We start from the raw sequence: 15009 nt of genomic DNA on the forward strand, positions 1-15009 counted from the left end.
CTTGCATCAATAAATCAAATTTATTGAATAAATAAAAGATATACTCAATATATTACAACTGATGAAAAAAGAAAATATATGATTTAGTTGAATTATTGATGTATATAAAAAAATATTTGAACTACAGAATGTATCAATCGATAACGATTGATATTATATGCATGATGCATCAGTCGATAACAAATGAAATGATATTTCCTTATATATTTTAATCATATAATGCATTAATATATGGCAAAATATAAAATTTGATGACCTGTAATTATATAATATATTTTCATTACACAATGCATTAATCGATAACAGAAGATATGGTATTGATATCAAAATATTCGTTTACTAAAATAATATCTTTTAATTACAAAAATGCATTAATCAATAGCAAAATATATATTAAGATGTCCTGTATTTATAAAGTATATTTATATTGCACAATGCATTAATCGATAAATATATATGTGATATCGATAGAAAAATGTTTGATATGATATCTTGTATTGATATAATATATTTCATTTGCACAATGCATTAATCGATAACAAAATATATTATGTGACTTTAACTGCTTTTACAATATATTTTAGTCGCACAACGCATAAATCGATAAGAAAATGTACGATTTGATATCCTTTACTAATATAATATATATTCTCATCACACGTTGCATTCCAATAGCTCGAGTGTGGACTTACTATAATATTCTATGACTATAAAATCCTATTCAAACACATTCAAGTCCGATAACAAAGAAAGCCAACTGACAACTGAGCTTGATAGCCTAATTAGGTAAATTTACCAGCCAACAGACACTGAGATAATGTTAAAGAGCGTGTAGTATATATACCTATACCTACCTATATATATATATAAAGCTATTTCGAATGCTCTGGCCAGGCAGACGCGAACGACCTCCAACTGGAGCGCCGAACTTTAAGGTCTGTTACGAGTTCGATTCAGTTGGTATTTGCTGGGCCGTTTCGAGTGGACAGCAAATCAGAGTGTGACATCGAAACGTCTTCAATTTGAAATGACGAGGACAATGGGCAGTGACTGAAACATGGTCGGAACATGAACAGGAGGAGAAGCAGCAGCAGCAGCAGCACCACCACCAGTTGTATGGACCGCGAGGCAAAGGAATAGCGAACGGATATGAACTGCAAGTGCGCTGCTTGCTGACTGTCAATGGGAATGTCGACGGGAGCAAGGACGTTGGGGACGAAGGCGACATCATCGTCATGCCGACGTTTGTTGTTGATGAGCTTGTTTTCGAGTGTCCACACACACACACAGCAGGAGCAACAACAGCAGGAGGTGGACTGGCCACTTGACGCTTTTACTAACCTTTTCAACTTGTTCAAACAAGTTGGCAACTTCATTCATTTTCTTGAAATGCTCGTCGCGTGCACTTGCCGCTGCCTTCAACTGGGGATGGGTGCGTGTAGCAGGAGCAGCAGCGGGAGAAGGGGGCGGCGTGGCAGTAAGTCGCATCATGTGCGCTGCGCCTCTGTTGTCGCATGTGTGTGCAACAGTTGCAAGCACTTCAAAGCGCTGCAGTTGTGCCACCCGCAAATATCAAGCATACGCCCCGAGTAACAGGCTCAAACTTCATTCAATTTGCTGTCAACAATATTGGCTGCCGGCTTGAGGCATGCCTTTTAGCTGCTGCTGCAAACATAACTGAAATGATGCGGAAAATTGTGTTGAACTGCTCTGGTGAAGTATTTTCAACTGAGCTTATGGATGAATGTATATATATATATAAAGGAAACAAATTTTACTTCCATTGCTGGCCAATTCTTATGTAAGGGCATCTTCATTTTGGTCTTTAAGTATTTAATAACGAGTCAAAATCATTGTCTTTAAGTAGCCCTGGAATATCCCCAAAACTGTCGTCGGCCTTGTGATAGCCCCGCACATGAAAATGAAAACAATTTGCCAGCCAAGGGCAATAAAGATGCCGCATTCAAGGAGCTACAAATGTCTGATCATCTGGCCATGGGAGTCTCTGCAGATGTGTGTGTCTGTGTGTATTATATGGCGCTGTGTGCACATGTGCCTCTCATTGGCGCTTTATTGTGATGTGCACACGAATATTTATCTCGCATCCTTTGCCTCCTTATGCCTGGCGCTTGGCCCCTTCGTGGCTCCTTTCTATTTGCCGCCTTATTTGTTTAGCCTGGCATTTTATTTTTACTGTTTATAAGCTGACAAAATTGTTTGGCTGCTCTTTATATTTGCGGGCTCGTTGACGCTGTCGTCGTTAAATGATTTTCCTGCTGCTTACGCTCCTGCCGGCCACACTGTGTGGCTGAGCGTAATAAAAAAGGGCCGCAGCACGTAATTGGCTCGAGCTACTGGCCAAAATTCGGACTCGAGCGTTGCTCATACGCCATGTGAGCCACCCACTTAAGAGAGATTGTTTTCAGTTTCCAAATGGTTTCTTTTTGTTTTTGTTTTTGTGTGGCCAGCATCAAAGCCGAATCAAATCAGCTGCACCCACACACACACACACACACACACACACACACCCTCACACCCTCGCTCACGCATTTTGGAGAAAAAACATTCAGTTTCGGCTTTGCATTGATAAGCACTGGAAGCGTTTTTCAATTTCATGCACTTGACTGCGGCCGCTGGGCACTCGTCAAAAATAAAAAATAAAAAAAATAAAAAGGCAGCAGCAAATCCCCCGATTGCTAGCCACCAAATCCTGCCCAATGGACATTTCCTCATCGCTGCTCGCATTGCGTAAGGCAAATGCGAATCTCCTACAGAATTCCGGTCTCTCCAAGAGTGGGCGTTATGTATGTGCATTTTTCGGCTTTTCTCTCGCGCTTCGCTGGCTTTAGAAAATACCTCCAAAAAATACAAAAAAAAAAAAAAAACAAATGAAAACTGATTTTTTTCTCCTTTGTAAAAACTGTGTCAACTGCTTTTGTTTGTTTTTCGGCTGGCAGGCAGGCCCCTGGGCGGCCTCTGTCAACTGACATTAGTTTTAGTTTTTCTTCCACATAAATTTCGGTAAAAAAAATAAATAAAAAAAATAAAAACCAAAAAAAAAAAACAAAATAATAAAAAATTAAAAAATATTTACTCAAAAAAACTAAGTAAAGCCAACAAGAAATGGCTAACTCTGGCACGCCCAGGGCTTCAGCTTCAACTGATGCGAACGCCTTGGAGCTGCAGCGGCTGATCTCACGCAGCTACAAATCGATGAACAAACTGGTCCACTTCTACAATGGCCAGCTGCACGAGGAGCTGAGCACGCTGATGAGCTCCATGCAGGAGGAGCAGCTACCGAGACGCAGCATCAGTGAACATAGCTCGCAGCTAACTGAGGCACTCGACTTGAAGTGGTGAGTCAGCTATTCGATATATCCTGATAATAGCTTTTTATTATAATGAATTATTACAGTTTGGCAGGCTTCAACAGGCTAAGCCATTTCCTAATGATGCGGCCCAGTTGCAGCAGTCTCGATTTGCATGGCACCGCCGAATTCAGGCAACTCTAGGCACAGCAAAATTGATTCATAGAGCTGGCAAACGGTTCGCAAAGAAATTCACCCAAAAAATGGCTTCAAAGCGCATTGCAGCACCTAACGAGTACTGACGCTTGTTCATTTTGTAAACGAGTTTTCCATATGAGTAAATCATTTTATTATCATAGCATTTCACTAATTTATGCGAATAATAGACTCTGTTCTAAATATTTGGGCTACAAATTGTTTGCGTTTATCGAATAAAACTAAATAAATTACGATTAAAGTGGAATTTGAGAACTTGTGGGCAGCATTTCAAGCATAATAAATAATTATGTTGAGAAAATATATACAAACTGTTTAAATATCAACATTCTTGGAATGAGCTAAGCCAAAGTCAAACTCAATAATAAAATGCATTTTCATTTGTCAATAAATTGTAGTGACTCAAGCTTTCAATTAAGTTTTATTTTTTTGCGTATACATATTAAGTAATTTTCTCTCTCTTTTAATACTGCAAGTGCAATATAGCTTAGCTCATTTTATTTAATATCTTTAGCCATTTTTAGTTAGTCTAATATGCATATGAGCTGGCCTTTGTAGTCTCGTCTGGCCAAGGGATCGTCATTCATTCTATGAACTTAATTAACATGCTGGCGCTTCCAGACGTAAGGTGAGCCTACAGGGCAGACATTTTTATGGCGCATTGTTAACGCGCGTTGCATGAGCCACAGAGCAACACAGACACACACACACACATATAGACAAAAAGAATAGCAGGAGCAGCAGCAGCTAGGAGCCGACTGGCAATACAATTTGCTGTGACAAATGCGGCCATAAACAAAAATGGCGACGCCGCCATTTTCTAGTGCAGCGACAAAATGGCTGCCAGGCTAAAGTGCCAGGCGCTGGGCGAGAATTTCATTTGGACGACCTTTTATGGAATTTATCACACGCGACCCTCGTCTCTGACAGCGGATTTCGAGTGCAGTTGGCTCGCCAATTCGCTTTAGCACCCAGGCCGCCCCCCACCAGCCACCCAGCCCTTGGTAATGAAATTTCGCTTTGGCAATTACGTGTAGCCCAATGGCAATTTGAGATGTCGCTGGGTTACGGCCACTAAGCGCTGAGCATATGTTTAGGGCAGTTAGAACAGCTCGAGTGGCCGCTGCACAAATTGTGGGCTAAGTAAGCGACGGGCCGACGGCCTTGGCCCAAGCCCCCAAATCAATTTCATTGTGCGTCAGCGACGACAAGCGGAAAACAAAGCACCACAAATTCATGAAAAACTTGGGAAAATCAGTATGAAACAATACGAAGAATGCCGCGAGGAGCACAACGCATCCTAGATACCCTGATACATGATCAGATAATAATATAGCTAAAGCGTCATAATATTTAACTTAATCAATTTTGATTCCATATTAAATATTTATTTATTCATTTCTTTCAATTAAAGTTCAACTACTGGCAACTGGAGCCTTCGGCATTATAATAAATATAAATTTACATAGTCAGCTCAAGCTTATTTCCAAAGGGATATCCACATTGCCCTCTGCTAGAGTATTAAAGTACATTTTGCAAAAATATTTTCATGGCTCGCAGCTAAAATGTTATTAAAGTCAATAACATCAAGAAGAGCACAATATTTTTTATGGGGATGCTAGCCGAGTCGAGGCAAAAGAAACTTTGCCAAATATATATAAAAAGAGCTTATAAATAAAAGCAAATTGACGACGAAAAAAAAAAGAAGAAAAAAGAAAAGCCATTGGCTAATGTCGAAGCCATAAAGATATAAAAAATTACATCTAAATACAAATTTATTTATTTACATAAATTACGCAAAGAATCGAAAGAGCAAAGAGCTGAACTTAGATGACAGTTAAGGGCAGCTATTGGAACAAGTTGGCAGCACCAACTGTCATTCAGCTTGCTTCTATAAAGCAATTCACTTTTGCATTGACTTGCCGGCTCAAATCTAAGCTGTCATCTTATTAAATTGGAGGAGCCCATTTGAGTTTGAGATTTGAAAAAGTTGCAATCATGAAAGGTAAAATAACCGAAGAAGAAAAAGAACCTAAGCAGCCAGCGGATCCTCGCAAGAAAGACCCACGAAAATTGGGGAATGACAGCGGTGACGTCTTTGATGATGAGTTCCATAAGCTGAAGCTCGCAGGGCTAACATCGCACGAATTCTATGGCTCCGACGAAGAGCTGGAGCGCAAAGTGACTGTGGCCGCCTTGGCCACTGAACGCGAGCGTCAAAATCAACCGCATGATGAGCTGCTCATGGGCGAGCAGGAGCTTTCGGGAGTGCTGCGCACCCTGGCAAGCGTCTATGATTTTCGAAAGGGTCGCCTGTTGAAGAAGCCAAAGCAGGCAGCAGTGAAACCGTTGGACGTGCCGCAGTCACCGAAGTTGAGCGAGGAACCTGGTGTACCGCCGGAGCTAGAGACGGTGGGGGTGGACAAGCAGCAGCAGCAACAGCAGCAGCAGCAACAGCAACAGCAGCAGCAACAGCAGCAGCAGCAACATCAGGAGCAGCAGCAGCAGCAACAGCAGCAACAGCAGCAGCAACATCAGGAGCAGCAGCAGCAGCAACAGCAGCAACAGCAGCAGCAGCAGCAGCAACAGCAGCAGCAGCAGCAGCAACAGCAGCAGGAGCAGCAACAGCATAAGCAACTACAGGAGCAACTGCAGCAGCAGGAACGGATGCAGCAGCAGCAACTGCAGGAATTGCAGCAGCACCAACAGCCACGACTGCAGGAGCAACAGCAACAGCATACGCAACTGCAGCCACCGCTATTTGTTGCTCCGCCACTACCGTATCCTTTGGACTTTCCAATTCATTTACAAGCAACTGTGGATCCTCAATTGCTTGCACAATCATATGCACGACATCCGATTCCTCGACCGCTTTCCCTGGTGGCTCCACCACCTTGTCCTGTTCCTGCTCTAGAGCCGATGCGTCCGCCTAGAATGCCGGAACCACGCCGCCCTGTCCACAACAACGAAAACATCTCTCAGCGAAATTACCCAGCAAGTGTCCGATATCCAAATAGACCGCCTTCACGACATCGTGATCCGCCGTTCGGGCCACCGGCTCGCCAGCCGGTGCACCGTCAGCCGCTATACGCACCGCCACAGCGCCAGCCGTCGCACGCGCCACGATCGATGCGCAGGCCCATCGTTGTTGTGCCTGCTGAACCCAACAGTTTGATAACTCTGCACAATGCGAAGGTGGTGCTGCAGGAGATGTGCTTTGTGCCGCCGGCCTCGATAAGGCGCTCGGATCAACGGGTCGAAGAGGTCAATGTGGTGCGCAGCGTGCGCGGCGAACAGCAGCACTATCGAGTTGTGGACAGTGTGGCCGAGCTGACAGCGGAGGACTGGCATCAGGTTGTGGCCGTATTCGTCTTTAATCCCCAACAGCAGTTCATTGGCTGGCCCAATCAGGAGGACCCAGCGGCCATCTGTCGCCAGTATTGTGCCTTCCACTTGCAGTATACGGACAAACCGATTTATCCGGATCTGGAATCGTTGCGGCTCAATATACTGAGTCTGCCAGAGGATGACCGCAGTCAGGACACCGTTATTCTGAGGCAATTTTGGCGCAAGCTGGATCAGTACATGGACAACAGGAATCGCCCCACGGGCTCTGCCCGTCAGAACTAAGCTGAATTGTGGAAGTGGAGCGCACTTAACACACATATCGTCCGATAATACATAAAGATATAAAATCAATAAATGAAATTGAATAAACAGGCCAAAGACAAAGGCACATGTACAATATATGTATACACATATGGAGGGATGATTGGGGGCGGGGCTGGGTCGGTTTATCTTGATGTTAACGTCGATAATAAAAAGTGTACCAGCAGTGACGGCGCATCAGAAAAATATATCACGTAAGTATAAAAATCATATAAAAACGTTGCAAAACTGCAAAGTTGGCGAAAAAATTAAGAGCACAAACAAGTCAATGGAAAAGAGCAGAGATACGTAAAGAGAGAGAGAGAGAGAGAGAGAGATAGTCAGAGAGATAGAGAGAGAGAGAGGGGCGGTAGGGCAACGGTCTGATAAGATAAGCATGGGTGGAGTGAAATGAAACGCACGCGTGAGACAACAGCTAAATGGCACACAGCGGAGCAGTTGTCTTATATACGAGAATAAGCCTGCGTGTGTGTTTATATACTTATATAAGTCACTGTGAGCGTCCCATAGCACAGTGGGCAAATAGAGTGCAGCTGTGCGTGTGTCTGTGTGTGTGTTTATTATAGAGCTTAACACGTCGCATAGAAATCACTGGTAAAGTGAAACTTTTATATTTAAAAAGTGCGTGGCTAGCTGTAGACTGAAGCTAGATAAATCGTTATAAACTAGTGCAACCAAGGGACGAGATGTGGCAAAGGCAACTCTTGCAGCCTGCAACGTCGCAGGGATAATAATAAGATTAACTCAGAGCATATAAATGATAAATATTATTAAAAATTGCGTAATAGAAATGAGCTAAATGTAATACAGATTTATATTAATCTATATATAATAAATATATTATTTTTATATTAATCTATATAATAAATACGAATTATTTTCTTATTGTTATAAATGACGAATATTACAAATTGCTTATAATAATTAGCAAACTGTAGCACAAACTCCATTATAAATATTAATTATAAATATTAAAATATGTATATAAAAATTAGCTAATACGGATATCTATTTATATAATCTAACTGAGCACAAACTCCATTATAAATTATAAATTATAAATATTAAAATATGTATAATAAAAAATTAGCTAAATACGGATATATATTTATATAAAGTTAAAAAATTATAAATATTAAAATTACATAAATTCAAAATGTTAAATTTGATAAATAGAAAAAATTGCCATATACAAATTAGTATAAAATATTAATATTTCTTTATTAAATATGATAAATATTAATATAAAACCTTGCAAACAAATTTCAACAATAAATTCTGTATATGAAAAAATAGATAATTATCATATATTAAAAATATAAAAAAGTAGCATATAGAAGTTATATATGTAATCAAAATATTTTCAATAAATATAAAAATATAACTATAATTCTTTAAAAAAAATTTCAAATGTTGATAAAAAAAATAGACAAATATTAACACAAAATGATTTCTATAAATTGACATAATAAATTAACTTTCAATAATTGATAAATAAAAACGGTATTTTATAAATACTTAATAATTAGTAATATGCAATTTTTGTATCGAATTTATTATCAATATATAACACAAATTTAAATAAATCGATAAATGATAAATATTAAAAATTTAACATAAAAATTAAATTTCACATGGATTAATAATTGGTCAATTAATGAGTTTCAATTTAGAAAATAATAGATATAAAAAGTTGAAAAAAAAAAACGTATAAATACTTCAATTATAAAATATATAATTAACAAATAGAATGCAATAATAAAAAGATATAATATATTTATAAAAGAAATTTTAATTTTAGTCGTCTTCAAAAGCTATAGTATTTAACACATTTTAAAATACTTTCGACACATGTTTCTCATTTTTGTCTCACTGTACAAGGTACCCTATGAGCAGCAGCTAGTTAGTGAGGAGCAACAGTCAGTTACGGCTGCTTGGCAATCGACTTTTTTCCTAACAGATAATTCGATGACTTACGCAACGTGTGTGAGACAAAGGCAGGTTGAGTTCAAGTCGGTGGCGCGAGTGGTTGGCCTGCGTGTGTGTATGTGTGTATGCGTGTGTGTGACTGACTGTGTGTAAATCGAGTTTGTCGCCAATATTCAATTTTGTAAATTGAAGCAAAGTAGTAATAAAAAGTAAAATGAAATCGAATTCGTGCCAGCTAAGATAAAAATGTAAGCACATGAGAAAGAGAGTGAAAAATACACAGTAAAAAAATAAAAAATAAATAAAAAAACATATACGATGTAAGGTTCTATTAACCCACAAGAAATTGAATAAAGTTTCGAAGACAATGGTGCAGTTTCTCCATTTGCGGATAAAGAATTTTAAAACGAATTGCAATTTTACAGCCAAGGCTAATCGACATTGGCCAGCCATCAATTGACTATAAGTGTGAGATATTCCTTTCTCAGCTTATAGCTTAATTTATGTGCCTGGCCATGTATCCTATGGCAGAGAGCAAGAAGGAGAAGAAGAAGCTGAAGAAAGCACAGCTAAATTCTCAAATGCTGTTCACATAAATTTCGGGTGAAAATTTGCATTTTCAGCACTGAGGCGAACGAATATGAAGAAAAACAAGTGCAAATGCGCTTCGCATTACAATTGGGGATTGTGGCCGGGTCTAATGCACGGCCATGGCACGCCCACTTAACGCCCACAGCGGCCAACAAATGGCACATAATTCAATGCTCGATGGCAGCTTTCTCTGTGGCTCTTTGAATTGCTCCTTTATGCTCCAGTTTAAGATACATACTCAAAGTACATACATACATCCATATATACATACATACACTTATTTTCATGCTCGTTTTATGGCTTGAGCAGCGCCCGCTCGTCGATGGGCGTGGCACGTCGTCAGCGTAAATAAAATGGCGCATGAAAATCCAAAGAACGCATTTCCATTAAAAAACGCGACTGCAATCGGATTGTGGAGCCATTGATGTATCCAGTTATGGAGCGAGTCTGCCCAGAAACATCGACCATTCGCATTGACATTTAAATCCACGGAGAAAATGAACGACGTTGCGAATAATAAAGCATTCATCGGGAAAGAAGTTATATTGTGCGATATTTGCTAGTTCCTCAATATTTATTACGTTCTGCTAATTTGTAAAAACTATAAATAAAAACTTTTAATTTGAAGTTGTAACTATTTTACACATCTGGCTTTTTATTAAATTTTTTAAATTATTACCAAAATTATTTTTCGTTAAGTAAAGCTAAATTTGAGTGAATCGAAAACTTGTTCCACCTTGCCTTTAACTTAATGGCTTTTCGCCCACACTCATACGAGAACACAACTCAAATTGAATTGATATCGTTTGCTGGTATTACTTGTGACTTAACACTGATTATACACGCTTCAAGACATTTCGCACTTGCTTATACGATAACGCATACAGATACTCGTGCATAGATGTGTGTGTGTCTCTGTGTGTGTGTGTGTGTGTGTGCACTTACTTACTTATGCCAAGCGAAACTTTTACTTTATACCCAAGCGAGAACTCAGAACCGGCAACCGAGAAGCGAGAAGCACTTTTAGCTACCATAAATCCCCATGCTTCGAAAACTTTAAAAAAGTGTGGCTAAAGTTTGTAGCCCGTATCAAAAATAAGAAAGAATAAAAAAAAAAGAAAAAAGAAACTCAAAAACAACATCAAATTGTTAAGAGGAAGATAGAAACCTGTAAGGAATTCAGAGTCGAGAGCTCTTTCTCTCTGTCCCTCTCACTCTCCCACCATCTGACTGAGCTGCTGTTGTTGCAATTGTAATCAAAAAATAAACTTAAAGTGCGCGACATAAATCGAACAATCAAACCAAGCAGAAAAATCATATGAGATTTAGTTTACGGATGCAGAGATTCCCATAGAGGTTGCGTCTCAGGGGAAAGTTGAAGGACAGAAATTTAGTTTCTGACTGAATTTAGCTGAATAATTTATTTAAAGAATTTTTTTTAGCTCAATTTTTTATTTTGCTATTTTATATATTCATGATTTTAAGAAAACAGAATCTTCCTAGTCTGATTATTTATAGTTGATTATATAAAAAAAAAAAATAAATTTATGTAATTATTTTATATAAATAAAAAATATCTTAATGAATCTGAATCTTTCCTAGTCAGATTCTTGAAAAAAAAGGAATATTTTTTTGTATTTAATTTTTTGTTACATAATTACATAATTATACTCTAAATAAAACAGAAATTTTCCTACAATTTTTTTAATGTTTTATTTTGTTCCCCGCACTTTAAGCGTTATTACAGGGTATACAAAAAGGTATCATCTTATATTGAATATACCCACACTCCTGCTGATATGTTGATATGCCATACCGAGGTAAAATCACGGCGACACTTTGCTGACTACGTCTACAGCATGGGAAACCAGTCGAAGCCAGTCGCACCACACGTACAACCACAATGAGCAGTCCAGCGATGGCTGGCCACCATTTGGTGGGTCTTTGTTCAGTTTTGTTTGGCTTGTTTTGGCCAACGCCCGCCAATTGTTGGCCATTGATTGCGATGGAGCATTGAATGCATTCGCATTCAGAGTGACAAAGGCGTGTGGCGGTGCATGGGGCGTGGTGCGTGGTGTGTACTACTGTGGCTTATGAATGGAAGGTGAGGGAAAGGCACTCGACATATGAGCAGATTTTCGAATGCATGTTTATGGCGTAATACAATTATCGCTGGAAAGCTAAAAATGCGCTCGGCAAATGAATAAAAACTTTTGTGTAAATGCAGCCACAGAGAGCCACTGCAACGGCAAAAGCAACAGCAACAACAACAACTCGAGCCCTTAATTGCAGTTCGTCCATGGGTTTTACTTATAAACAAGAGCGGCCTATCGTTAACGAGCTGCCAAACAAACATGGGGATCCATTTACATTACAAGTGCAACAAGGCTGTGAGTGCAACCTGTGGCACACTCGTAACAGAGAGTGTACATGTGTGTGTGTGTGTGTGTGTGTGTGTGTGTGTGCTCTGGTCAGCTTGGCAACTTTTCAACTTGCGCCAATCAAACAAGTTCAATAACGGTAATTAACAGTGCAACGGTCAGCGCACGGATGCTTCAAATGCAACTCGAACTCGAACTGGAACTCGAATACGAAAACGACGCCGTAATTTGTGAAAAGTTCAGAGCTATTAGCATGTCCCCACCCCTACCCACCACCCCCTAGCCGTGCTTGGTACGTTTCCGTGTTGTCGTCATCGCTGGCAGCTAACGGAAGTATTCGAGTATTCGAGCCTGCACCACCCGCCTAATGATGGCAATTGGCCGCCCCACCACCACAGCCACGGTTATAGGCCATTAGCGCCGTGGGGCCAGGCAGTACAGTGCAGAGGCTAAAAGCGCTGCGTTTTTCGTACTGGGCCGCTTGGCCACTTGGCATGTCAGCTTTGATTGAACCTGATGGACGCGCCTAATGTGGTTTAATTGTGAATGATGTGCAGAGGTCACAGCGGATGCCTCTAATGGTTATTAATGTGCACTAATAACTAAGCCCGCCGGCCAGACAGACCTGCCATCGATAGACGGACGGACGGAGCGACGGCAAGTGCAACTAAGTGACAGCAGCGTTCAGTTCATTAATGTCATGTTTAGTGCTGAGAGAATTTAACTCAATGCCTGAGGGCAATTTGAGCAAATTTCAGACTACAGAGCTGTGTACAATATAAGCTTACAACTTAATTTGTATTTGTTATTTTATTTTTTTTTTTATTATTTTTTATTGTGAATTACCATTTGATAATCATATAAAACTTATGCCACAAATTTATTTTTTACAGACTTTTTTTTTTTATAGTCTTAAATATATGTTTTACTGGCGAACCAAATATTTCTGGCATTACAGAGGCTAGTCTGGAAATTGTTTACACTCAACTCAACTATTTTTGGCCAAAAAAAATATTTGTTTTATTTTTAAATTCTTGTACGCATATTTACAGTATTTTACTCTAATAAACCGAGCTGTGCACAAATGCAGTTTGTTTGCAGTTGTTGCAATCTGTTAGCGGATCTATCAATTTGTAGCATTTTCAAGCTCATATAAGCCACACACATGAGTACACACACACACGCATGCACTCGCACTTGAATGGGGCAGCAAGAGCCGCAGGAATCGAGAACACGCAACCTGACGGGCCGGATGCTTGGCAACTAAACCCGGGTGGGTCAGCAAAGGGTTTGGCTAGCAGCAGAAGGAAGAAGGCAGAAAGAGAGTAGCAGAAGGAGGACTTGCATCCGATTCACTTTATTCTTTCTGCGTTGAGGCGGCCACTTTGGTAACAGAACTTGAACATGAGTGCAATCAAATGTATTACATTTTGTGCAACTTAAGCGGTGACTGAAGTGCCGAAGACAGCTGAAGCAGAGCGAGACAAGCCAGAGAGAGCAGGAGAGAGAGAGAGAGAGAGAGAGAGAGAGAGAGAGAGCGAGCAGGAGAGAGAGTGAGCATCTGTGAAAATGAGAGCGAGTCTGCCAGCTAGAGCGAGTCATGGATATATCCGACTTTGGGTGCAATGATTTCCTGGGAAACTCAAGCCAAGGCTGCGGCTGCGGCTGCGGCTACAAAAACTAAGCAGATGAAGTGCCTGCCTCTGCCACGCCCCATTTCCAGCACACAGACACATGCATAGCAACGTCGACGTAATGTAGCAGCATGTGGCAGAAGCAGAAAAAAAAATGGGCCAACGGCAAACAACTCGGATAAAGGAAATTGCTAGAAATGCATTTTGTGGCTTATGAGCCATGAAGCAACAACCCGAAATCCAAGATCTACTTGTGCTCCATGCACCTTGAGCTACATGAAAGGCGGCGCATTGCCATGTCTGACAAATCAATTGAGTTTGCTCGACAAACATCCGCTCGAATGCCAGCCGACAGGCAAATGAATGCACTGCAGTGGCTTATTTGAATAAATAACAGACACTCGATGAGTACAGCTATTCATTGTGGCAGGAGTCTGCCGGCAATTAAATGTGACTGCATCGGCATTAGCCCAGGACAAAGGATTTTTAACTATGACAAATTCACAGTGTTTGCCCAATTGGCTATAATGTCTTGACGGATGATTGAGCAATGAACAGGAAGCGAAGAGACAAAAGCAGTTGGATGAGAGCGCAGGCAGATGACATGCTATGATATGGTTATCCAACAATTTAAACAGTGATCCAGTGCTGGCAGCTAGTTAATCAATGGGAGGGACACTCTACTCAATTACTACACTCAAAGAAAAAAAGTGTAGACTTGTAGAAAACTTTTAAGTAATTGGAAAAGTTTTTTCTTTAGGTGTGTGAAGCGCTGACATTTTTAAAGAAAATACCGAGGTAGATTAATAAGAATTAGAGGAAATATACTTGAACTATCGGCAGGTAACGTTTATCGTTTTCGCTATCGACACTAAACGAAAATGTCATTGACAGCAGAGGAAGAGCATTCAATTCAGTTCAGAGTAGCCTTAAAAAGTAAGCTAAAAATTCACATAGAGCCTTCTGCGAGACCTTCACAATAAATTCACAATTTTTCTCAGTGTACGCTAGCTTGTCATTGTCCTTGGCGTTTGTCAAACAAAGCAAAAACTTGCTAAATTTCCTGGCCAAACAAGTGAAGCATAAAAAAATTTAAGAAAGACAGAGAATAAATGACTAGGCGAGACAAAGATAGACACAGAGAGAGAAAGACACACAGCGAGCGAAATGGGCAGAGTAAAGAGTAAGTACAATATAGAAAGAGATGGGGTAAGAACGAAAAGGAGTAAGTAAAGAACTTTATACCTAAAAGGGATTTATTTGATGACTTGTCTAACTCGT

General features: G+C 40.0%; 3 protein-coding genes across 4 annotated transcripts in view; 2 read left to right on the forward strand and 1 right to left on the reverse strand.

Moving 5' to 3' along the window:
* Positions 1 to 15009, reverse strand: part of tei (irregular chiasm C-roughest protein teiresias) — a 217414-nt gene that overhangs the window by 73603 nt on the left and 128802 nt on the right. The gene's annotated exons all lie outside the window — the stretch shown is intronic.
* Positions 2934 to 3765, forward strand: LOC149268658 (uncharacterized). Its single transcript, XM_089470938.1, has 2 exons — positions 2934 to 3356; positions 3416 to 3765. Exons 1-2 carry the CDS (start codon positions 3124 to 3126, stop codon positions 3510 to 3512), a joined length of 330 nt encoding a protein of 109 aa, XP_089327064.1. The 5' UTR covers positions 2934 to 3123; the 3' UTR covers positions 3513 to 3765.
* LOC149268659 (uncharacterized) lies at positions 4825 to 7256 on the forward strand. Its single transcript, XM_089470935.1, has one exon. The coding sequence runs from the start codon at positions 5523 to 5525 to the stop codon at positions 7152 to 7154; it is 1632 nt and encodes a 543-aa protein (XP_089327061.1). The 5' UTR covers positions 4825 to 5522; the 3' UTR covers positions 7155 to 7256.

The sequence above is a fragment of the Drosophila arizonae genome, chromosome 5 (assembly GCF_054131065.1).
Source record: "Drosophila arizonae isolate 15081-1271.41 chromosome 5, UAZ_ARI_1.0, whole genome shotgun sequence".
Classification (NCBI taxonomy): domain Eukaryota; kingdom Metazoa; phylum Arthropoda; class Insecta; order Diptera; family Drosophilidae; genus Drosophila; species Drosophila arizonae.

Bases quoted from the DNA above. Each gene is read 5' to 3' on its own strand.
- LOC149268658 (XM_089470938.1), top strand. From the start codon at position 3,124: ATGGCTAACTCTGGCACGCCCAGGGCTTCAGCTTCAACTGATGCGAAC. The intron at 3,357-3,415 runs GTGAGTCAGCTA...GAATTATTACAG, and splicing joins GAGGCACTCGACTTGAAGTG to TTTGGCAGGCTTCAACAGGC.
- LOC149268659 (XM_089470935.1), top strand. From the start codon at position 5,523: ATGAAAGGTAAAATAACCGAAGAAGAAAAAGAACCTAAGCAGCCAGCG.